General features: G+C 46.3%; 1 protein-coding gene across 5 annotated transcripts in view; it reads right to left on the bottom strand.

Annotated features, from left to right (window-relative positions):
• RIPOR1 (RHO family interacting cell polarization regulator 1) overlaps nucleotides 1–25,989 on the bottom strand; it is a 195,790-nt gene that overhangs the window by 96,031 nt on the left and 73,770 nt on the right. Inside the window, exon 1 of one of the 5 annotated variants that reach the window (XM_060788485.2) lies at nucleotides 10,615–10,801. The exons of 3 other annotated variants lie outside the window; for them this stretch is intronic. In XM_060788485.2, coding sequence (XP_060644468.2) covers nucleotides 10,615–10,633 — 19 coding nt within the window. In that variant the 5' untranslated portion in view covers nucleotides 10,634–10,801. Of the gene's footprint in view, nucleotides 1–10,614; nucleotides 10,802–25,989 lie in introns of those variants that run through there. One more of the 5 variants, XM_060788479.2, reaches the window with a different exon arrangement.

Below are 25,989 nucleotides of genomic sequence, written 5' to 3'. Positions count from 1 at the left end.
AATCCTCGACATGCGAGTGTGGAGAAGAAGAGCAAACCACTGACCACCTGCTGCAATGCACCCTGAGCCCTTCTGCCACATGATGCACAAGGGAGGACCTCCTTGCAGCAACACCAGAGGCACTCCAAGGGGCCAGAGACTGGTCAAAGGACATTTAATCAACTACCAAACTTGCAAACTTTGTGTTTTTTTATCTGTTTGTTTACTTTGTTCTGTTAGAAATGTAATACAATGGTCTGGTTGCCCCTGACACGATAAATAAATAAATGAAATATCTAATCGTCTCTCAACAAAAGATTCCCCCAGGCACTGCCAGGCCATCAAATGCTAATCAAGGTGGTCAGTTGAAACATTCCCACCTAGCTCCAGCAGACAAGAGTTCTCTGTCCCACCCTGGTCATTATTCCACAGATATATAAACCCATTTTCCTAGTTCCAACAGACCTCACTACCTCTGAGGATGCTTGCCATAGATGCAGGCGAAACGTCAGGAGAGAATCCACTACCAAGCTTGCAAACTTTGTGTTTTGTTTATCTGTTTGCTTGTTTTGTTCTGTTAGAAATGTAATACAAATGTCTGGTTGCCCCTGACACGATAAATAAAATCTCCCCCGAGGGGACTTGGGGCGGCTTACATAAGGCCACGTCCATCAATACAGTAAACACAATATAAATACAAAAACACAACAGAAAATCAAAAAATAAATTATATTTAAAATGCAAAACCAATATCAACATCAAATTAGTTACTACTCACTAATATACATTGGCAATTTACAATCATAGAATCAAAGAGTTGGAAGAGACCTCCTGGGCCATCATCTAGTCCAACCCCATTCTGCCAAGAAGCAGGAATATTGCATTCAAAGCACCCCTGACAGATGGCCATCCAGCCTCTGCTTCAAAGCTTCAAAAGAACGAGCCCCTACCACACTCTGGGGCAGAGAGTTCCACTGCTGAACGGCTCTCAGAGTCAGGAAGTTCATCTTAAGAGTTGGAAGAGACCTCCTGGGCCATCCAGCCCAACCCAATCTGCCAAGAAGCAGGAATATTGCATTCAAAGCACCCCGATAGATGGCCATCCAGCCTCTGTTTAAAAGCTTCCAAAGAAGGAGCCTCCACCACACTCCGGGGCAGAGAGTTCCACTGCTGAACGGCTCTCAGAGTCAGGAAGTTCATCTTAAGAGTTGGAAGAGACCTCCTGGGCCATCCAGTCCAACCCCATTCTGCCAAGAAGCAGTACAATCGCATTCAAAGCACCCCCAACAGATGGCCATCCAGCCTCTGCTTCAAAGCTTCAAAAGAACGAGCCCCTACCACACTCTGGGGCAGAGAGTTCCACTGCTGAACGACTCTCAGAGTCAGGAAGTTCATCTTAAGAGTTGGAAGAGACCTCCTTGGCCATCATCCAGTCCAACCCCATTCTGCCAAGAAGCAGGAATATTGCATTCAAATCACCCCTGACAGATGGCCATCCAGCCTCTGCTTAAAAGCTTCCAAAGAGGGAGCCTCCACCACACTCCGAGGCAGAGAGTTCCACTGCTGAACGGCTCTCACAGTCAGGAAGTTCTTCCTAATGTTGAGGTGGAATCTCCTCTCTTGTAGTCAGTGGGAGAGTAGAAAAACAGAGGAGTTAGAGTCCAAGGTTTGGCATATGGACTCCAAGGCTGGCTATAGCCTTTGAAGAACCCTAAACTTGCCATATGTGGCCAGTCAGATGCTGTTGAACTACAGCTCCCATCCTCCCTCATCCAAGGCTGTGGTGAGTTAAGGCTGATGCAGCCCATCGACATCTGGGAAGGCCCACGATGGAGAGGAGAAGTTTGCTCCTCTCTGCAAAGGGAAACGGTGATGCTGAGTAAGGCGGCCTCCTCTGTGTTGCAAGCAGCAATCTGTGCTTCCAGGAAACGTACATGTAAACAGGGATCAGAGAATGGGCAAATGCAAAAAGAAAGGTCCTGCGGAGAGCAGCCGCCGTTTAGTGCAGATCGTAGTAAGAGGCCCAGTCTTGCCCCACATCCTGCCCAACCCCACACTCTCCTTCGGGCATGATTCACCTCCAAAAATGCACGAGGAGCCTAAGGCGTCCGGTTCCCTTTGCAAGGCTATACGTACACGCAACTCCCTTCAAAATACCCATTTCCCACGTTGGCACCCTTCCTTCCCTTTCTCCCCCACTTTTTGGAAACAACTTTGCCTTCTAGTTTTTTTCCTCAAGATAACAAGTGGGAACAATGTTATTTCTGTAAAGAGCCATTCAAGATATTTTGATATGCATTTTATGCCATTCATTTATCGACCCTTAATTTTTTCCCCTTTGAAAAGTAAAAGTAAAATAACACAACATGGAAAGTGTCATAACAACAAACAGCAACGCAACAAAGGATGCAATGACTTACTCATCGCTGTTGCACTATCGGACAGATGGCAAGCTATTTAACCAAAACCAAGGTCACAACAACATCTGCTATAGAACTCCAATATGCCGATGATAATGTAGTCTGTGCGCATTCAGAAGAAGACCTACAAGCCACTCTCAACACCTTCGCAGAAGCATACAAAAAGCCCGGCCTGTCATTGCACATCGAGGAAACCAAAGTTATCTTCCAGCAGTCAACTCTGCTATAATCCTGCGAGACGTGGACTGTCTACAGATGTCAACATTGACACTGAAATACAACACCACCTGAGCTCTGCAAGTGCAGTTTTTTCCCGAATGAAGCAGAGAGTGTTTGAGGACTGGGACATCCATAGGGAGACCAAGGGGCTTGTTTATAAAGCTATTGTCCTCCCAACCCTGCTATATGCCTGCAAAACGTGGACTGTCTACAGATGTCAACACTAACACCGAAATACAACACCGCCTGAGCTCTGCAAGTGCAGCATTTTTCTGAATGAAGCAGAGAGTGTTTGAGGACCAGGACATCTGTAGGGAGACCAAGGGGCTTGTTTATAAAGCTATTGTCCTCCCAACCCTGTTATATGCCTGCGAGACATGGACTGTCTACAGACGTCACACTCAACTCCTAGAATGATTCCATCTGGAAAATCCTGCAAATTTCCTGGGAAGACAAGTGGACAAACGTCAGCATGCTGGAAGAAGCAAAGACCACAAGCATTGAAGCGATTGTCCTCCGCCATCAACTCCGCTGGACCAGCCACGTTGTCCAGATGCCTGACCACCATCTCCCAAAGCAGTTACTCTACTTCCAACTCAAGAACGGAAAACGGAATGGTGGTGGGAAGGAAAAGAGATTTAGAGATGGGCTTAAAGCCAACTTTAAAAACTGTGACATAGATATTGAGAATTGGAAAGCCTGGCCCTTGATCGCTGTAACTGGAGGTCAGCTGTGACCAGCAGTGCTGCAGAATCTGAAGAGGCACAAATGGAGGGCGAAAGGGAGAAACGTGCCAAGAGGAAGGTGCATCAAGGCAACCCTGACCAGGACCTCCTTCCACCTGGAAATCAATGTCCACACTGTGGGAGAACATGTGGGTCAAGAATAAGACTCCACAGCCACTATCCAGACTCTACACTTGGAAGGCCATCATACTCAGAGGATGAGGGATCGCCTAAGTAAGGAAGTAAGTAAAGAACTGCTGCAATGAGCTGTTTTAGAACTGTGTAATGAATAATGAAAACACATTACTTTAAAATAAAATAGCTTTCGGAAGCTTTGACTGGAATCCCAAGTTGCAACACTGGCTCTGGCTGATTCCAGCCCAGCTGCCCTTGGAATTCGGCCCATCCACCTGTCAACCCTTCCCGGGACGGTGTGGCACCTCTTCCTGCCATTCACCGGTTCCTCAACCTGGCAGCCGCCCAGGTGACTTGCCTGCCGGTATCTCACTCGACCAGCCGTGGGACTTGGCCAGTATCACTCCCACTCCCACGATACCTCCAAGTGGCTCAACCACATATTTCTCCAACCTCCTGCCTCCACGATTGGTGCCGCCACTCTCAGAAACCACCAAGTGGAAGGGAAGGATGCTCTAGAGCAGTGGTCCTCAACCTGTGGGTCCCTCCCCAGGTGTTTTGGCCTACAACTCCCAGAAATCCCAGCCAGCTTACCAGCTGTTAGGATTTCTGGGAGCTGAAGGCCAAAACACCTGGGGACCCACAGGTTTGAGAAGCACTGCCCTAGATGGTCGTTGAGGGCCTCCTAAGGTTACTATATAGATCCAGATGGTCCTTGAGGGCCTCCTAAGGTCACTATATAGATTTAGACCAGTAGTTCTCAACCTGTGGGTCCCCAGGTATTTTGGCCTACAACTCCCAGAAATCCCAGCCAGCTTACCAGCCGTTAGGATTTCTGGGAGTTGAAGGCCAAAAACATCTGGGGACCCCAGGTTGAGAACCACTGCTCTAGAGACATATGGGCAAAGAGAAGAGGAAAGGTACGACAGGGATTACAGCCCAGACATCAGTACCAAAGATGGAGAGTAGGAGAATCTGGTGGGACTTTATCTAGATCAGTGGTTCCCAACCTTTTGGTCACCAGGGATCACGCTCCAGCATTAGGACCAAAAGGGTTCCGGACCAGTTTTTGGCCAACTTTAGATTCAGTTTGGTTATTTGGGGTGCAGATTCAGAAAATTGCATTGGTTAGACCACATCAGCTCTAGTTTCTGACACAGAACATACAGCCCATTACGGTGAACCTATGACACGCGTGTCAGCACTGATCAAAAAAGAAAACTCGGACTTGAGAGAAAAACAAAACTACAGACCTATATCCCTATTAAACTCAGACTATAAAATATACGCCACTATATTGGCAAAAAAGATTAAAACGTTTCCTAGCGGGCTGGATAGGGGAGGAGCAAGCGGGCTTTCTAACAGGCAGAAGTGCCAAAGACAACTCAAGAACAGTACTAAACACCATTGAATACTATGATATAAACATACAAAAAGAACGAGCTCTGCTCTCTTTAGATGCAGAGAAAGCATTCGATAATCTAAGCTGGAAGTTTATGAAACTACTCTTAGAGGAAACAGACATAGGGTTTGCATATAAGAACGCAATATATTCCATCTGTTGAACAAAATGAAGTTCAACAGTGACAAATGCAAGATACTCCACTTTGGCAGAAAAAATGAAAGGCAAAGAGACAGAATGGGGGACAATGCCTGGCTCGAGAGCAGGACGTGTGAAAAAGATCTTGGAGTCCTCGTGGACAGGAAGGTGAACATGAGCCAACAATGTGATGTGGCGGCAAAAAAAGCCAATGGGATTTTGGCCTGCATCAATAGGAGCATAGTGTCTAGATCTAAGGAAGTCATGCTCCCCATGCTCTATTCTGCTTTGGTTAGACCACATCTGGAATATTGTGTCCAATTCTGGGCACCACAATTCAAGAGAGATATTGACAAGCTGGAATGTGTCCAGAGGAGGGCGACTAAAATGATCAAGGGTCTGGAGAACAAGCCCTATGAGGAGCGGCTTAGGGAACTGGGCATGTTTAGCCTGAAGAAGAGAAGGCTGAGAGGAGACATGATAGCCATGTATAAATATGTGAGAGGAAGCCACAGGGAGGAGGAGGGAGCAAGCTTCCTTTCTGCTTCCCTGGAGACTAGGATGCAATGGAGCAATGGCTTCAAACTACAAGAGAGGAGATTCCGCCTGAACATTAGGAAGAACTTCCTGACTGTGAGAGCCGTTCAGCAGTGGAACTCTCTGCCCCAAAGAGAGTGTGGTGGAGGCTCCTTCTTTGGAAGCTTTTAAGCAGAGGCTGGATGGCCATCTGTCAGGGGTGATTTGAATGCAACATTCCTGCTTCTTGGCAGAATGGGGTTGGACTGGATGGCCCAGGAGGTCTCTTCCCACTCTAGGATTCTATGATTCTATAATTCTATCTATTCAAAACAGATGGCAAGATTATCAATCAATAATCAATTAACTGAAAAAATACTGATCACAAAGGGCACCAGATAGGGATGCCCCCCCCCCCCCCCCCCCGTACTGTTTATCATGGCACTGGAGACCCTATTAAAATCGATAAGAGAGGATATAGGGACTATAGGAATGAGAATTGCAAAGCATGGCTATTTTTGATGACACGTGGCGACATGCATACAGGGAAGTACACCTTACAAGAGCCAATCCAATTCCATCCTTAAACTTGTAAAAGGCTCCACAAATTTAACATCTGCACGTTGGAGCATTGTTCACTCCATAACTCAGCCTGGAATATATACATTTTTCTTATTTAAACTATAAATATTGCAAAATTATGATTTTTTCTCTCTTGAAGTTGATACCCCACCCAAGTTATGTGCTGGTTTTTGGCAAATTTTGACACACCAAGCTCAAAAGGTTGCCCATCACCGACATACGCCATCCAATAGTCGCCATCTGTTCATCCACAGAAAACCATATTTAATCATCTAGACCTGATGTGGTGGTGGTGGTGGTAATCTTTCGTGGGTAGTCAGCTTCTCCCCTTCCGACATCCCCGTTGACTCATGAGATCGGTCGTTCTCATTGCCACATGGTTTCAAGCAACAACAACAACAATAATAATAGACATCCCCGTTGCCTTGCGAGATCGGTCGCTCATTGCCACATGGTTTCAAGCAGCAACAACAACAACAACAACAACAACAACAACAACAATAGACATCCCCGTTGCCTTGCGAGATCGGTCGCTCTCATTGCCACATGGTTTCAAGCAACAACAACAACAACAATAATAGACATCCCCGTTGCCTTGCAAGATCGTTCGCTCTCATTGCCACATGGTTTCAAGCAACAACAACAACAATAATAATAGACATCCCCATTGCCTTGCGAGATCAGTCGCTCTCATTGCCACATGGTTTCAAGCAACAACAACAACAGCAACAATAGACATCCCCGTTGCCTTGCGAGATCGGTCACTCTCATTGCCACATGGTTTCAATCAATAATAATAATAATAATAATAATAATAGACATCCCCATTGGCTTGCAAGATCAGTCGCTCTCATTGCCACATGGTTTCAAGCAACAACAACAACAATAGTAATAGACATCCCCGTTGACTCGTGAGATCGGTCGCTCTCATTGCCACATGGTTTCAAGCAACAACAACAACAACAATAATAGTAATAGACATCCCCGTTGCCTTGAGAGATCAGTTACTCTCATTGCCACATGGTTTCAAGCAACAACAACAACAGCAACAATAGACATTCCCGTTGACTCGCGAGATTGGTCACTCTCATTGCCACATGGTTTCAAGCAACAACAACAACAACAGCAACAATAGACATCCCCATTGCCTCGCGAGATCGGTCGCTTTCATTGCCACATGGTTTCAAGCAACAACAACAATAATAATAGACATCCCCATTGCCTTGCAAGATCGGTCGCTCATTGCCACATGGTTTCAAGCAACAACAACAACAGCAACAATAGACATTCCCGTTGACTCGCGAGATTGGTCACTCTCATTGCCACATGGTTTCAAGCAACAACAACAACAACAAAAACAATAATAGACATCCCCGTTGCCTTGCGAGATCGGTTACTCTCATTGCTATATGGTTTCAAGCAACAACAACAACAATAATAATAATAGACATCCCCGTTGCCTTGCAAGATCGGTTGCTCTCATTGCTACATGGTTTCAAGCAACAACAACAACAACAACAACAATAGACATCCCCGTTGCCTTGCGAGATCGGTCACTCTCATTGCCACATGGTTTCAATCAATAATAATAATAATAATAATAATAGACATCCCCATTGGCTTGCAAGATCAGTCGCTCTCATTGCCACATGGTTTCAAGCAACAACAACAACAATAGTAATAGACATCCCCGTTGACTCGTGAGATCGGTCGCTCTCATTGCCACATGGTTTCAAGCAACAACAACAACAACAATAATAGTAATAGACATCCCCGTTGCCTTGAGAGATCAGTTACTCTCATTGCCACATGGTTTCAAGCAACAACAACAACAGCAACAATAGACATTCCCGTTGACTCGCGAGATTGGTCACTCTCATTGCCACATGGTTTCAAGCAACAACAACAACAACAGCAACAATAGACATCCCCATTGCCTCGCGAGATCGGTCGCTTTCATTGCCACATGGTTTCAAGCAACAACAACAATAATAATAGACATCCCCATTGCCTTGCAAGATCGGTCGCTCATTGCCACATGGTTTCAAGCAACAACAACAACAACAGCAACAATAGACATTCCCGTTGACTCGCGAGATTGGTCACTCTCATTGCCACATGGTTTCAAGCAACAACAACAACAACAAAAACAATAATAGACATCCCCGTTGCCTTGCGAGATCGGTTACTCTCATTGCTATATGGTTTCAAGCAACAACAACAACAATAATAATAATAGACATCCCCGCTGCCTTGCGAGATCTGTCGCTCTCATTGCTATATGGTTTCAAGCAACAACAACAATAATAGACATCCCCGTCGCTGTCATTGCAACATGGTTTCAAGCAACAACAACAACAACAATAGACATCCCCGTTGCCTTGCGAGATCAGTCACTCTCATTGCCACATGGTTTCAAGCAACAACAACAACAACAACAACAACAACAACAACGATAACAACAGACGTCCCCGTTGCCTTGCGAGATCGGTCGCTGTCATTGCCACATGGTTTCAAACAACAACAACAATAGACATCCCCGTTGCCTTGTGAGATCGGTCGCTCTCATTGCCACATGGTTTCAAGCAACAACAACAACAACAACAACAACAACGATAACAACAGACGTCCCCGTTGCCTTGTGAGATCGGTCGCTCTCATTGCCACATGGTTTCAAGCAACAACAACAACAACAACAACAACAACAACAGATGAAATGTCCTTCTTGGGATGTGGCCCCATCTTCTCTGTCTGCGGCCACATGCGATCGTGTGTCATCGAAAATGGCTATGCGTGTCAGTGCTGACACACGTGTCGTAGGTTTGCCATCATGGTTAGAACATGGCCATACAATTCAGAAAACTCGCAACAACACAAATTACATTTTTTTAAAAAAAGAATTAAAATGCATTAATAAAATATTGCAAAGCTGCAAACCAATTAAGCAAGATGAAAAATTAATAACGTGCGCACCACGAAAAGCAATGTTTTCCTCCGTCAGCCAGACACACTGGCACCGGAGGAACCGATTAGGTGAGCCGAGTCCAAACCAACCCTTATCTCTTCTTCCCAACAATGTCCTCAGAACACCTTGGATGGCCAAGAACCCAACCGCTCTTCCAGTTTTTGCTCACTTATGACTTAGAATCACAGAATCCAATACTTGGAAGAGACCTGGTGGGACATCCAAAGAAGAAGCTTCACTCCACCACACTGCGGCAGAGAGTTCCACTGCTGAACGGCTCTCACAGTACAATCATAGAATCAAATAATCCTAGACCTCGTGGGTCATCCAGTCCAACCCCATTTTGCCAAGAAGCAGGAAAATTGCATTCAAAGCACCCCCGACAGATAGCCACCCTGCCTCTGCTTCAAAGCCTCCGAAGAAGGAGCCTCCTTCGCACTCCAGGGCAGAGAGTTCCACTGCTGAACATAGAATCCTAGAGTTGGAAGAGACCTCGTGGACCGTCTAATCCAACCCCGTTCTGCCAAGAAGCAGGGAAATCGCCTTCAAAGCACCCCTGACAGGTGGCCATCCAGCCTCTGTTTCAAAGCCACCTAAGAAGGAGCCTCCTCCACACTCTGTGGCAGAGAGTTCCACTGCTGAACAGCTCTCACAGTCATAGAAACCTAGAATCCTAGAGTTGGAAGAGACCTTGTGGGCCATCCAGTCCAACCCTCATTCTGCCAAGAAGCAGGAGAATTGCATTCAAAGCACCCCCGACAGATGGCCATCCAGCCTCTGCTTCAAAGCCTCCAAAGAAGGAGCCTCCACCACACTCCAGGACAGAGAGTTCCACTGCTGAACATAGAATCCTAGAATCCTAGAGTTGGAAGAGACCTCATGGACCATCATCCAGTCCAACCCCATTCTGTCAAGAAGCAGGAAAATCACCTTCAAAGCACCCCCAACAGATGGTCATCCAGCTTCTGCTTCAAAGCCTCCAAAGAAGGAGCCTCCACCACACTCCGGGGCAGAGAGTTCCACTGCTGAACAGTTCTCCTTACAGTGAGGAAGTTCTTCCTCATGTTCAGGTGGAATCTCCTTCCTTTTTTGTAGTTTGAAGCCATCCCTCCATTGCGTCCTGGTCTCCAGTGCAGCAGAAAGGAAGCTTGCTCCTTCCTCCTCCCAAGGACTTCCTCTCCCCTACTCATACTTGTATACCACAAGAGCTCAAAGTAACTTCTCAAAAAACGTACATTCTAGAGATGCTGCCACATCAATCTCTACAAGAAAGGAGATTCCAGCTGAACTTTAGGAAGAACTTCCTCACTGTGAGAGCTGTTCAGCAGTGGAACTCTCTGCCACGGAGTGTGGTGGAAGCTCCTTCTTTGAAGGCTTTGAAACAGAGGCTGGATGGCCATCTGTCGAGGGTGCTTTGAATGCAATTTCTCTGCTTCTGGGCAGAATGGGGTTGGACTGGATGACGGCCCAGGAGGTCTCTTCCAACTCTAGGATTCTATGCAAGAGACGGTTGTACACAAAGAAGACCCTTACCTTTGTATTTCCCTTTCATCCTGAAGTTGGGTTTGGAGCCTCACCCTCTCAAAGGAGCCAGGGAATGGGTCAAGCCCCCCCACTGGCCAGGGCCTCTGCCTCCCATCCTTGCCCCATCAGCTATGGCCGGGACCAGGGTTTCAATTGCAATCCGTCCGGCCAGCCAAGCAGGGCAGCGTGCCTCCTCCTCCTCCTTCTCCTCCTCCTCTTCCTCCCACTCCCTTCTTCTGCTGGGCCTGAGATCACCAGACCAGTTCCTGCTGCTACTGGGTGAGGCCAACCCACAACGACGGCACGGCACGGAGAGGAAAGAGGAGGGATCCCAGTCTCTGCTGGAAAGGCAGGCGGAGGAAATGGGAGGACCACAGCTCACAACAAGGGACAACTTGGTGTGCACAGACACTGGTGGATTACAACACTGCTTCTTGGCAGAATGGGGTTGGACTGGATGATGGCCCATGAGGTCTCTTCCAACTCTAGGATGAACTTCCTGACTGTGAGAGCTGTTCAGCAGTGGAACTCTCTGCCCTGGAGGGAGTGTGGTGGAGGCTCCTTCTTTGGAGGCTTTTAAACAGAGGCTGGATGGCCATTTGTCAGGGGTGATTTGAATGCAATATTCCTGCTTCTTGGCAGAATGGGGTTGGACTGGATGAAGGCCCAGGAGGTCTCTTCCAACTCTTTGATTTTATGAGGCTGAATGGCCATCTGTCGGGGGTGCTTTGAATGCAATATTCCTGCTTCTTGGCAGAATGGGGTTGGACTGGATGATGGCCCAGGAGGTCTCTTCCCACTCTAGGATTCTAGGATTCTATGAAATAATAACTCAACATACTGGAGGAGTTTATGGGGACTGATTCACCATAGTGGGAGTTGTAGTTTACCCTGCAGCCAGAGAGCACACTGAACCCCACCAATGATGCATCTAGAGCAAACTTGCCCAATATAACAAACTTCAAATACAGGATGCACTTTCTTGGGGTTCACCTGCCATGATGTGAGTTATAGTTCACCCACAACCTTATGCATATTATACAATTAAAAAACTACTTTTTCAAGTCACCTGGGTAACGCCGGGTGCCCAAGCTAGGAAGTAATAAATCTCAAGGTTTTAGAAAATATTAATCGAATGTTTTCATGAAATATGTTGTGTTGTATTCGTTATGGCAACTTATGTATATGTTCATATCTCTAGTTTAACTTCTGGTTTGCTAGTAAACCTGAATTCCTGTGACGCAAAATGATGCATGCACAAAAATGGTGTGTCACTGACACAAAACGTTTGGAAAGGCCTGAACTTGATTCTCAAGCTGCTACAGAGCTGCCACATCAGTTTTCTAAACCACATTATGCGTGTTTTTTTCTCTCTATCCTGATCCCTGAAGGTGTTCAGATCAGCTGCATTTTAATTAAATACATAAAACACTTGGCATCATTCAAAAATGCAGATGCATCTTGCACAAAGAGTTGAAAAGGCCACACCTAGCACAACATTCTCCTCTGTCCAATGGAGGAATTCCGTCCTTCTTTGTATACAGAGATCGCTTCCTGTGCTGGGACGGCTGTACCAGGAGCTCCAACTTTATTTTCTTTCTGTTAACTGTTTTGCAGTCATAGGGCAGGCCTCCTGTCAATCATAGTTAAGCTTTGGTTCCGCCCCTTGTTCTGGGCTCTGGGAGGGAAAGGAGCCATTTTTTGGGCAGTCTCATATAAGGTAGCCAAGCTATAGGACGTAGACCAGCTCGTCCCGTAGAAAAGCTTCCTTTCTCAATAACCATCCAGGGAAAAGGTAACATCCGGGGATACAGAAGCAGAAATTCCAGGAGAAAGGTCCCAAAAGCTCTGGCTGAGAGCTCACAGCCTCACAGCATCAGAGGAAAAACAGCCCTGAAGTTTCTAAGAATTCTCGAAGGGAGAACAGCATTACAGTATTACAACAACAGAGAGGAAGCAGGCAGGGACATCTAAGTACCTCTCAACAAAAGTTTGCTCCAAGCACAGTCAGCCCATTCTTTGCTAATCAAGGTGGTCAGTTGAAACATTCACCCCTAGCTCCAGCAGACAAGAGTCCTTTGTCCCACCCTGGTCATTCCATAGATATATAAACCCAATTTTCCTAGTTCCAACAGACCTCACTACCTCTGAGGATGCTTGCCATAGATGCAGGCGAAACGTCAGGAGAGAATGCCTCTAGACCAGGGGTCCTCAAATTAAGGCCCGGAGGCTGGATGCAGCCCTCCAAGGTCATTTACCCAGCCCTTGCTCAGGGTCAGCCTAAGTCTGAAACGACTTGAAAGCACACAACAACAACAACAACAACAACAACAATCCTATCTCATCAGCCAAAAGCAGGCCCACACTTCCCATTGAAATACTATTAAGTTTATATTTGTTAAAATTGTTCCTCATTTTAATTATTGTATTTTTAAGTGTTATTTGCACAACAAATAAGATATGTACAGGTTGCATTCATTCACGTTTTTTTTCAAATTATAATCCGGCCCTCCAACAGTTTGAGGGACTGTGACCTGGCCCTCTGTTTAAGAAGTTTGAGGACCTCTGCTCTTGACCATGGCCATACAGCCCGAAAAAAGCTACAACAACCCAGTGATTCCGGCCATGAAAGCCTTCGACAATACAGTATTACAGATCCACGGAACTCCAGCTGAAATATCTTCAAGCCTCGGCTGGTAGGTCTACTCAATACCCAGACGCATTTGGAATCAGTAGTAGGACCCACACCGATGAGGCAGAGATAGTAAACAGCCTGGGAGAGGTTAAAAAGGGTTTTTCCTACAGAGAAAGTTTAGTTAATCAAAGACAGGTACCAGCTCATTGAGGACTAGACTAAGAAAGCCTTGAAGTGTTGTTTGAACCATTGAAGATTTGTTGTTTGTTCCACAATAAAGACTTTGTTGCATCATCAAAGACTCTAAAGACTATCACTTCAGAAAAATCCCTGAGATCCTCTCTTTGAGGCGCCCCTGGCTTCCCGCTATAGAAAAGTACAGCTGTTACAGGCCCAGCGCACGACAGAACTCTTCCCCTTCTTCAGCTTTAAGGAGAAACTTGAACAACTCCCTGGGATAAAAGGGTGCTACAAATCCTTCATCCTCCTCCACAGCATGGGAGCCTCCAGAGAAGAGCTCCAGGGCCTCTCTGTAAAGAAATGAAACTCCCAAGCTCACTTGCTCACGGCCTGGCAAAACTGGGAAGTCCAGGTATCCATGGGACTGTTGCCTAGGAGGCATCAGGGAAACCGAGGGAGGCTCTGGAGGCTACACAGCATGCTAATTGCAGGAGTTCCTACTTTCTCCTTCATCTCCAGAACATATATGGAATTACAGATTCAACGGGTTTCGGGGTGTAGGATCCCTGCAAAAAAAGTGGGGGAAATAACCTGAAACAGTAAATATTTACAAATCTGTAGGACCTTCTGCAGAAATCAACCACAGAATGATACTGGAGGACCTACAAATGCCCAGGAGTCTCTCTTGGACTTTCTAGGTCCTCCAGCACAACTCGCATATGGTCAACTTTGTTCTGCAGGAAACTAGGGAGTCCTAAAATGAACATACTAATTAAATCCATGAATAATCAAATTGGCAAATGTGGAGGGCTGACAGTAAATCTGTTGTACTCCAGAGCAGGAACATAACAACAACAACAACAATAAAACTTTATTTATACCCCGCTACCATCTACCCAAGGGGACTCGGGGCAGCTTACATGAGGCCAAGCCCAACAACACATCAGTAAAAACAAAACAGAAAGCAAATAAAACAGTACAATTAGTATAACTTACATATAAACAATAACACAGACCTCTGACCTTAAACACCACGCCAGCTTGGTAAATTCAGCAAGTAGTTTATCAAAAAATAAATGTAGGCAAAGCAGTAAAAATGGTAAAAAACAGTATAGTCCCAAGAAATAGAATAGTCAGTGTACTTCAAAGCATAAGGTATAACACATGAGATTCAAAGGTACAAAATCCACAGAACAAGGCAGCATGAATATCCAATACACAGATCAGGGGCCTGGCCAAACTTGGAACATGAAACTAGGAACACTTGGAAACAAGACCGTCAAGAAATTCCAGTGTTGACGAGATTGAGGCAATTCTTTCTTTTGTATTAATATAAAGCATTTCCTGACCCCGGAACTGAAAGGAAAGCATTTCTCTTGCCCTGTTGGAGTTCAGCCTGTGATTGTGTTTCAGGAGCAAGGTGCTTCTGATGTGGGGAATGATGTCACTGAGGGTCAAGATGGAGATGGTTTGGTGAATGATATTAATGCAGAGAATGGCATAGGGGCACTCTGGCCCAAGCAAGCCCTCGCCCCCATTGCCAACAGACCCAGGCCCAGAAAACCTTTCATCTCCATTCTCATCATGAACATCAGGCACAATCACAGGACGAACTACAGCAAAATCTTCTTCACGGCTGAGATCATCTGCATGACACACAGCCGGAATTATTCAAAACAGTGCCCTCACTGGATCTTGAAAGGCTTCCAAGAGGTCACGGTGCAGCAAGGGGAGAAGTCATCTCTCTTATGAGGCCAAAGAAAAGAGATGCGCATCTGAAAGTGTAGCTTTCATGGGGCTTTCACCCTCAGGCATAAGAGAGAGAAAAGAAAGGAAGAAAGAGAGGAGTGCCACCACGAAATGCCTCCTAGCACACAACCTAATCCTTTCACATAGAAGAGTCTGTCATCCTGCAAAAGGGAAAGAAATCCAGTGTTCCTGCCCAGTACAATGTGGAAGAACCACTTAAGGGATTCACCAGAGGCTTCCACTTGGATGCAGGATGACAACGGGGGTGGGAATCCTGTTGTTGTTGTGTGGTTTCAAATCATTTCTGATTTATGGTGACTCTAAAGCAGTGTTTCTCAACCTGTGGGTGGGGACCCATGGGGGGGGGGTCACGAAGGGGGTGTCAGAGGGGTCACCAAAGACCAGAAAACACAGTATTTCCTGTTGGTCATAGAGGGTTCTGTGTGGGAAGTTTGGCCCTATTCTCTCCTTGGTGGGGTTCAGGATGCTCTTTGACTGTAGGTGAACTATAAATCCCAGCAACTATAACTCCCAAATGTCAAGGTGTAAAGGTAAAGGTAAAGGTAGTCCCCTGACCTTAAGTCCAGTCATGTCTGACTCTGGGGTGTGGTGCTCATCTCCATTTCTAAGCCGAAGAGCCAGCGTTGTCCGTAGACACCTCCAAGGTCATGTGGCCGGCATGACTGCATGGAGCGCTGTTACCTTCCCGCCGGAGCGGTACCTATTGATCTACTCACATTTGCATGTTTTCGAACTGCTAGGTTGGCAGAAGCTAGGGCTGACAGCGGAAGCTCACGCCGCTCCCCGGAATCGAACCTGCGACCTTTCGATCAACAAGCTCAGCAGCTCAGTGCTTTAACCCACTGCGCCACTGGGTGTATTTTCCCCAAATTCCAGCAATGTTCACATTTAGGCATATTGAGTGTCTGTGCCAAATTTGGTCCAGATCCATCATTGTTTGAGTCCACAGTGATCTCTGGATATGGTGAACTACAACTCCAAAACTCAAGGTCAATGCCCATGAAACCCTTCCATTATTTTCTGTTAGCCGTGGGAGTTCTGTGTGTCACATTTGGTTCAATTCTCTCGTTGGTGGGGTTCAGAATGCTCTTTGACTGTAGGTGAACTATAAATCACAGCAACTATAACTCCCAAATGTCAAGGTCTATTTCCCCCAAATTCCACCAATGTTCACATTTGGGCACATTGAGTATTCGTGCCATGTTTGGTCCAGATCCATCATTGTTCAAGTCCACAGTGCTCTCTGGATGTAGGTGAACTAATGTTCACATTTGGGCACATTGAGTATCCATGCCAAGTTTGGTCCATATCCATCATTGTTTGAGTTCACAGTGCTTTCTGGATGTGGTAAACTACAACTCCAAAACTCAAGGTCAATGCTTACCAAACCCTTCCAGTATTTTCTGTTGGTGATGGGAGTTCTGTGTGCCAAGTTGGGTTCAATTCCATCATTGGTGGAGTTCAGAATGCTCTTTGATTGTAGGTGAACTACAAATCCCAGCAACTCCAACTCCCAAATAACAAAATCAACCCCCCCCAACCCCACCAGTATTCAAATTTGGGTGTATCGGATATTTGTGCCAAAATTGTTCCAGTAAATGAAAATACATTCTGCATATCAGATGTTTACATTATGTATTGTCGAAGGCTTTCATGGCCAGAATCACTGGGTTGTTGTAGGGTTTTTTTCGGGCTATACGGCCATGGTCTAGAGGCATTCTCTCCTGACGTTTCGCCCGCATCTATGGCAAGCATCCTCAGAGGTAGTGAGGATGCTTGCCATAGATGCGGGTGAAACTTCAGGAGAGAATGCCTCTAGACCATGGCCATATAGCCCGAAAAACATTATGTATTGTTGAAGGCTTTCATGGCTGGAATCACTGGGTTGTTGTAGGTTTTTTTTTGGGCTATATGGCCATGGCCTAGAGGCATTATCTCCTGACGTTTTGCCTGCGTCTATGGCAAGCATCCTCAGAGGTTGTGAGGATGCTTGCCATAGATGCAGGCGAAACGTCAGGGGAGAATGCCTCTAGACCATGGCCATATAGCCTGAAAAAACCTACAACAACCCATTTACATTATGATTCACAACCCTAGCAATATTACAGTTACGAAGAAGCTGTCGCAGCTATGGTGTTGCTGCTTTATAGTTGGGATTGTTTTCTAACATTCAAACCCTCTTCTCGGAAGCTGCGCCCCATTGAGAAAATAATACAATCCACAGAAGACAAACTTTCTTCCCATAAAGTAAATGTTTATGCAATAGCCACAAATAAGTTTCAATCCATTGATCCCAATATTCCAGCAAACCTTCCTTGAGCTTTTACAGGAATCTGTTCCTCTTCCTCTAGCTCTTGCTTTCTTCACAGTCTCACCAACAACATTCTCTGTTCGTGCTCTTCTCTATCTCTTCTCTACTCTCTACATTCTCAGTCTCTCAATTTGTAATAGCTAAGCTTTCACAGCTGGCTTGACTGTTGCTGGCCACACAATGACTGGACATGATTCCTGCAACCACTTACCCATTTTTCACTTAAGAAAGGATCTAAATAACACAAAACTCTGACAGAAGCAACAAAAATAATTGTATGGTTGGGGTCACCACAACATGAGGAATTGTATTGAGGGGTTGCGGCATTAGGAAGGTTGAGAAGCACTGCTCTAAAGTGAACGGTCATGGATTTCCTTGGCAAGGTTTGTTCAAAGGGGTCAGCCAGTCCCTGCACAGGTGGGAATTCACCTGTGGATCTCCCAGGTTCCTGCTTAAATTCTCAAAACACGGTAACGTTGTCTCCTGGGAAACATGTGGGTCTTCCAGACCCCCCTCCCTTTGAGCCGTCCCCCGCCAGGACCAATGCGGAGAAATGCTGGGAGCTACACTTCAACAACATCAGGAGCATTTAAACAGAGGCTGGATGGCCATCTGTCAGGGGTGATTTGAATGCAATAGTCCTGCTTCTTGGCAGAATGGGGTTGGACTGGATGATGGCCCAGGAGGTCGCTTCCAACTCTAAAATGAATTTCCTGACTGTGAGAGCCGTTCAGCAGTGGAACTCTCTGCCCCAGAGTGTGGTGGAGGCTCCTTCTTTGGAACCTTTTAAACAGAGGCTGGATGGCCATCTGTCAGGGGTGATTTGAATGCAATAGTCCTGCTTCTTGGCAGAATGGGGTTGGACTGGATGGCCCAGGAGGTCTCTTCCAACTCTAAAATGAATTTCCTGACTGTGAGAGCCGTTCAGCAGTGGAACTCTCTGCCCCAGAGTGTGGTGGAGGCTCCTTCTTTGGAACCTTTTAAACAGAGGCTGGATGGCCATCTGTCAGGGGTGATTTGAATGCAATAGTCCTGCTTCTTGGCAGAATGGGGTTGGACTGGATGATGGCCCAGGAGGTCTCTTCCAACTCTAGGATTCTAGGATTCTATGATTGCAGAACTTCCATTCCTTGGCATACAGGGACAACAAAGGCACTCTCTACTTTGCAAAGGGATTTCCTGACTTTACACTGGACCTCGAAAATGTCCACAAATGTCCCTGAGCCACGACTGTCCCTCAGCGAGGAGACGGCAAGATGGCCAGCCTTTCTTGAAGCTTAGAGCAACCCCTGTTAATCTGGGCTAAGCTGGGAGAGAAGCACCGCCTGCTCCTGGGGAGCGGAAACCCACATGACCCCACGCAGGCACGAACAACCCATGCTCCACATTCCCCATTGAGTCCCATCCACAAACATCCTCATCTTGAATTCTGCCACAAATGACGGCCTTTTCCAAGCACGCACACCATTTTCCTGTGCAAGCTGGGTGTTTCATCCACCAAGACAGAGCGAGAGGTTTCCAAAGTTACGCAGCCACCCAGAAGCAAAAATCTCGTTCAGAGAAATTCATGCAGAGCCATGCCAACTCTTTGGAGGCCCCAGATATAATAATAATAATAATAATAATAATAATAATAATAATAGTTATAATTATAATAATTATAATAATTCTGCAAGGAAGCAGACGAAACAAGAGATCCCATCTTCAGCTGCTGCAAGAAGATCGCGCAGACAGACTCCAAGCAGAGGCACAACACCGTTAGAATCATAGAATCAAAGAATTGGAAGAGACCTCCTGGGCCATCATCCAGTCCAACCCCATTCTGCCAAGAAGCAGGAATATTGCATCCAAATCACCCCTGACAGATGGTCATCCAGCCTCTGCTTAAAAGCCTCCAAAGAAGGAGCCTCCACCCGACTCCAGGGCAGAGAGTTCCACTGCTGAACGGCTCTCACTGTCAGGAAGTTCTTCCTCATGTTCAGATGGAATCTCCTCTCTTGTAGTTTGAAGCCATTGTTCCATTGCGTCCTAGTCTCCAGGGAAGCAGAAAACAAGCTTGCTCCCTCCTCCTCCCTGTGGCTTCCTCTCACATATTTATACATGGCTATCATATCCCCTCTCAGCCTTCTCTTCTTCAGGCTAAACATGCCCAGCTCCTTAAACCGCTCCTCATAGGGCTTGTTCTCCAGACCCTTGATCATTTTAGTCGCCTTCCTCTGGACACATTCCAGCTTGGGGTCAATCTCTCTCTTGAATTGTGGTGCCCAGAATTGGACACAATATTCCAGGTAAAGTGGTCTAACCAAAGCAGAATAGAGCATGGGGAGCATTACTTCCCTAGATCTAGACACGTTGCTCAGATGATTCATTGGAACTTGTGCCACAAACACCATCTGCCTGCGACAACTAACTGGTGGGATCATAAGCTGGAAAAAGTTACAGAGAATGAACACGCCAAACTCCTCTGGGACTTCCGGATTCAGACAGACAGGTTTTGGAGCATAATACTCCTGACCTCACAATCGTGTTAAAAGACAACGTATGGATTATTGATGTTGCAATCCCAGGTGACAGCAGGATTGCAGAGAAACAACTGGAAAAAGCTGACACGATATGAGGATTTAAAGATCGAACTGCAAAGACTCTGGCACAAGGCAGTCAAGGTGGTCCCAGTGGTGATGGGCACACCGGGCGCAGTGCCTACAGACCTTGGCCTGCACTTAAACACAATTGGTGCTGACAAAATTACCAACTTCCAACTGCAGAAGGCCAGCTTACTGGGATCTGCACGCATCATTCACCGATGCATCACACAGTCCTAGACACTTGGGAAGGGTCCGACATGTGATCCAGTTCAACAGCCAGCAGATTGTCTGCTGTGGACTCATCTTGTTGTGTTTCAAATAATAATAATAATAATAATAATAATAATAATAATAATCTGGCACAAGTGGTGGTCCCAGTGGTGATCGGCACACTGGGTGAAGTGCCTAAAAACCCTGGCCTGCACTTAAATACAATTGGCGCTGACAAAATTACCACCTGCCAGCTGCAAAAGGCCACCTTACTGGGATCTGCACACATCATTCGCCAATACATCACACAGTCCTAGACACTTGGGAAGGGTCCGATGTGTGATCCAATTCAACAGCCAGCAGAGTGTCTGCTGTGGATTCATCTTGTGGTGTTTCAAATAATAATAATAATAATAATAATAATAATAATAATAATCTGGCAGAAGTGGTGGTCCCAGTGGGGATGGGCACACTGGGTGCAGTGCCTCAAGACCTTGGCCTGCACTTAAACACAATCAGCGCTGACAAGATTGCCACCTGCCACCTGCAAAAGGCCACCTTACTGGGATCTACACACATCATTCGCTGATACATCACACAGTCCTAGACACTTGGGAAGGGTCCGACGTGTGATCCAATTCAACAGCCAGCAGAGTGACCTTGTCTGCTGTGGACTCATCTTGTTGTGTTCCTAATAATAATACAGTAATAATAATAATCTGGCACAAGTGGTGGTCCGAGTGGTGATGGGCACACTGGGTGCAGTGCCTCAAGACCTTGGCCTGCACTTCAACACACTCAGCGCTGACAAGATTGACACCTGCCACCTGCAAAAGGCCACCTTACTGGGATCTGCACACATTATTTGCCAATACATCACACAGTCCTAGACACTTGGGAAGTGTCTGATGTGTGATCCAATTGAACAGCCAGCAGAGTGTCTGCTGTGGACTTGTTGTGTTTCTAATAATAATAATAATAATAATAATAATAATAATAATAATAATAATCTGGCACAAGTGGTGGTCCCAGTGGGGATGGGCACACTGGGTACAGTGCCTCAAGACCTTGGCCTGCACTTAAACACAATCGGCGCTGACAAGATTACCACCTGCCAGCTACAGAAGGCCACCTTACTGGGATCTGCACACACTTGGGAAGGGTCTGATGTGTGATCCAATTCAACAGCCAGCAGAGTGTCTGCTGTTGACTCATCTTGTTGTGTTTCTAATAATAATAATAATAATAATAATAATAATAATAATAATCATAATCATCATCATCATCATCATCATCATCATCATCATCATCTACCATCTCCCCAAAGGGGACTCGGTGCGGCTTACCTGAGGCCAAGCCCAGCGATGCATTAGAGCAACATAAAATATAAACAACAAAATAACATCACAATAAGATAAATAAAGGCATCAAGTAAAATAAGCCGTGCAAAATAACTTAATGGAAAACCCAACACACCACTCTTTCTTCTGACCCCATCTTTAGGCCGTTGGGTGTCATAACAGGAAAGAATGTTTTGGTTTTTCAAAGAATGGCCAAAATGACACAATACTGCAAGCAAGTTTTCTTTGTGACTCAAATAAAGGAAGGAAAGGGGACGTGGTGCAGTTACGCAATGTGAATTGTCGTGGAGGAGGGACCGGCTCCTTGTGGCTTGGGGTGGGGCGCAGGATGCGCTTCCCTTCCTGCCATTCTACGTTTCAGACGAGAGGGAGTGACCCAAAGCAGGCGGCTGAAGCGCATCCTCTTGATCTCTGGGAGTCAAAGGCTAAGGCGAAGGGGCATCGAAAGTTCTGTCCTCACACGGCAGAGAAAGGGCTGGTGGCCACCTCCTTCTGAGATTTGCAGTCTGACACAGTGGCTTCCAAATATCTTCGAGACCGCATCTCTTTCTACGAACCGGCACGGGCTCTGAGATCGATTGGGGAGGGCCTTCTCTCAATCCCACTACCATTACATACCGGTTTGGGGGGGGGGACACACAAGAGAGAGGGCCTTCTTTGTGGTGGCTCCCAGCTCTGGAATGCCCTCCCAAAAGAAATGAGGTTAGCCTCTACCCTTCAATCTTGGAACTCATTACTCTCTCCACCTGGAATTTCAGCCTCTGAACCCGTTTCCCTAGAGAATGAGTCTTCGGCACCATGGGTTGTTGTAGGTTTTTTTGGGCTATATGGCCAAGTTCGAGAGACATTTTCTCCTGACATTTCGCCTGAGTCTATGGCAAACATTCTCAGAGGTAGTGAGGTCTGTAGGAACTAGGAAAAAGGGTTTATATATCTGTGAAATGATCAGGGTGGGACAAAGGACTCTTGTCTGCTGGAGCTAGGTGTGTTCGGGCCATATGGCCATGTTCGAGAGACATTTTCTCCTGACATTTCGCCTGCATCTATGGCAAGCATTCTCAGAGGTAGTGAGGTCGGTTGGAACTAGGCAAAAGGGTTTATCTATCTGTGGAATGAGCAGGGTGGGACAAAGGACTCTTGTCTGCTGGAGCAAAGTGTGAATGTTTCAACTGACCACCTTGATTAGCATTCAGTGGCCTGGCAGTTGTTTGGTGTGGCTTGTTAGTGCCTGGGGCAATCTTTTGTTGAGAGGTGATTAGATGTCCCTGTTTGTTTCCTATCTGTTGTCCTGCTGTTGTAATTTTAGAGTTTTAGAGGTTTCCTCCTTTCTGTTGAAATTGTCCACATGCTTCTTGTGGATTTCAATGGCTTCTCTGTGTAGTCTGACATGGTGGTTGTGAGAGTGGTCCAGCATTTCTGTGTTCTCAATGACCAGGGTGGGACAAAGAACTCTTGTCTGCTGGAGCTAGGCGTGAATGTTTCAACTGACCACCTTGATTAGCATATAATGGCCTGGCAGTGCCTGGAGCAAACTTTTGTTGAGAGGTGATTAGATGTCCTCTCAACTTCTGCACCATCTTGGTACCTTTCTGGAAGGTGACTTTGATTAACTGCTGGAAACACCGACTGATCCTTTTCAGGACTTAAAATCTCATGTTGGCTCGCAGGCCCAGAGTTCCCATGACCCACGTCCCCATTTACATCGGTATCGGCCACAATCAGGACTGTGGCACAGTCGGCTGGGAGTCAGCTGCATTAAGATCACTACGGACCAAATGGTCATGAGTTCGAAGCCAGCCTGGGTCGGAGTGAGCTTCCAACCAATTTGTGTAGCTTACGGTCAACCTTTGAAGCCCAAAAGACAGTTGCATCTGTCAAGTAGGAAATTTAGGTACCGCTTATGCAGGGAGGCTAATTTACGACACCATAAAAATCTCCAGCAAGCATGCAAAGAATGAGGAAGTACTTCACAAATGGATGGTGAAGCGACAGCTCCCCGGTGGCCAGAATACCCTCATGAAAAAGCTGGAATGTTAAATAGCCTCTGTGTGTATTTATGTTCCGCCCTTCTCCTCACCCTGCAGGGGACTCAAGGCGGATTACAGTGTACACATATATGGCAAACATTCAATGCCATTTTTTGACATACAACATATACAAACATACACAGAGGCTATTTAACTTTTTCTGGCCGCCAGGGGAGCTGTCGCTTTCATCATCCATCTGCGACACTGAGGAAGCACTTCCGCATTCCCCGCATGCTTCCTCGCTGGAATGCTTTGCTGGAGTCTTCTTTATGGCCTCATAAATTAGTTAATGTAGCCTCCCCACACTTTAAGGTGGTACCTAGTTTTCCTACTGTCTTTCGGGTTGCAAAGGTCAACAACAGGCTACACACAATTGGTTGGAAACCCACTCCAACCCGGGCTGGCTTCGAACTCACGACCTCAATCAAAGAACATTCTGAACTCCACCAATGATAGAATTGGCTCAAACTTCCCACACTGAATCCCCATGACCATCAGAAAATATTGTGTTTTCTGATGGTCTTTGGCGACCCCTCTGACACCCCCTCGCGACCCCCCAAGGGGTCCCGACCCCCAGGTTGAAAAACACTGCTGTAATGTATCGCTGGGCTAGGCCTCATGTAAGCCACTCCGAGTCCCCTTTGGGGAGATGGTGGCCGGGTATAAAGATGATGATTATGATGATGATTATTATTATTATGTATTGAGATTGTGCTTGCCTGCCTTGGCAACGAATTTGCTGCACTTCATTCATGCTGCACTTTAATCCATTCCTTCATCCTCCGGCCACAGAGAACTGCTTTGCACCGAAGCAGGAAATGCCATCTCTCTGGAGGACACAGGGACACGCGTGTGCAAGTAACCTGTGCCCCTGAGACACGCAATGAAGGTTAATGGGCTCCTTCTGCCTCTCGCAGCCCCCTCCCAACTTGTCTTCAGTTGGAGACAATGCTTTAGACCATTGGTTCTCAACCTTCCTAATGCCGCGACCCCTTAGTAGAGTTCCTCATGTTGTGGTGACCCCCAACCATAATATTATTTTTGTTGCTATTTCATAACTGTCATTTTGCTCCTGTTATGAATCAAAATGTAAATATCTGATATGCAGGATGTATTTTCAGTCACTGGACCAAATTTGGCACAAATACCCAATACGCAGAAAATTTGAATACTGGTGGGGTTGGGGGTGATTGATTTTGTCATCTGGTAATGCTGGAGTTGCTGGGATTTACAGTTCACCTTAAATCAAAGAGCCTTCTGAACTCCACCAATGATGGAATTGAATCAAACATGGCACACAGAATTCCCATGACCAAGAGAAAATATTGGGAAGGTCTGCTGGACATTGACCTTGAGTTTTTGGAGTTGTAGTTCACCTACATCCAGACTGTGGACTCAAGCAATGATGGATCTGGATCAAACTTGGCACAAATACTCAATACGCCCAAATGTGAACACTGATAGAGTTTGGAGAAAATAGACCTTGATATTTTGGAGTTGTAGTTGTTGGGATTTATAGTTCACCCACAATGAAATAGCATTCTGAACCCCACCAATGATAGAATTGGATCAAACTTTCCTCACAGAACCCTCATGACCAACAGAAAATACTATGTTTTCTGATGGTCTTTGGTGACCCCTCTGACACCCCCTCGTGACCCCCACAGGGGTCCCGACCTCCAGGTTGAGAAACACTGCTTTAGACGGAGAATGCCTTTTGGCTGAGAACTCCGCTTCCTCGGTCCCATAGAAGCCCGCGCACAAAAGAGGACTTCTTCCCGAAGCCTCATTGGATGCTCAAAGCGTTCCTTTCATTGGGGAACTGAGCTGGGAATGCAAGAAAGGCTTTATCAATGGGAGAATGAGGGGAGCCCTGCATCCTTTCCCAGCACCCCCCCCCCACCTCCATTTTCGCTCACCCCTCCTCCGCTGCTTGCCTCTTCTCCTGAGCTTTTAGTGCATCCATCCTCTATCTGCTCTCCTTTGGATCAGTTGGAATACAACTCCCATAACTCAGCATTCTGCCTTTGGATCTGAATGGATGGATCTGGACCTAACTTGGCATGAATATTAAATATGCCTAAATGTGAACACTGGTAGAGTTTGGGGGAAACAGACCACCAAAAAACTGGAAAAAACTAGAAGGGTTTGGTGGGCATTGACCTTGAGTTTGGGAGTTGTAGTTCACCTACATCCAGAGAGCACTGTGGACTCAAACAATGATGGATCTGGACCAAACTTGGCACAAATACTCAATGGGGAATACAGGCTTTGAGATTTGGGAGTTGTGTTTGCTGGGATTTAT

Source organism: Anolis sagrei, chromosome 8 (genome assembly GCF_037176765.1).
Source record: "Anolis sagrei isolate rAnoSag1 chromosome 8, rAnoSag1.mat, whole genome shotgun sequence".
Taxonomy (NCBI): Eukaryota; Metazoa; Chordata; class Lepidosauria; order Squamata; family Dactyloidae; genus Anolis; species Anolis sagrei.
This window is presented reverse-complemented; position numbering and strand designations above follow the sequence as displayed.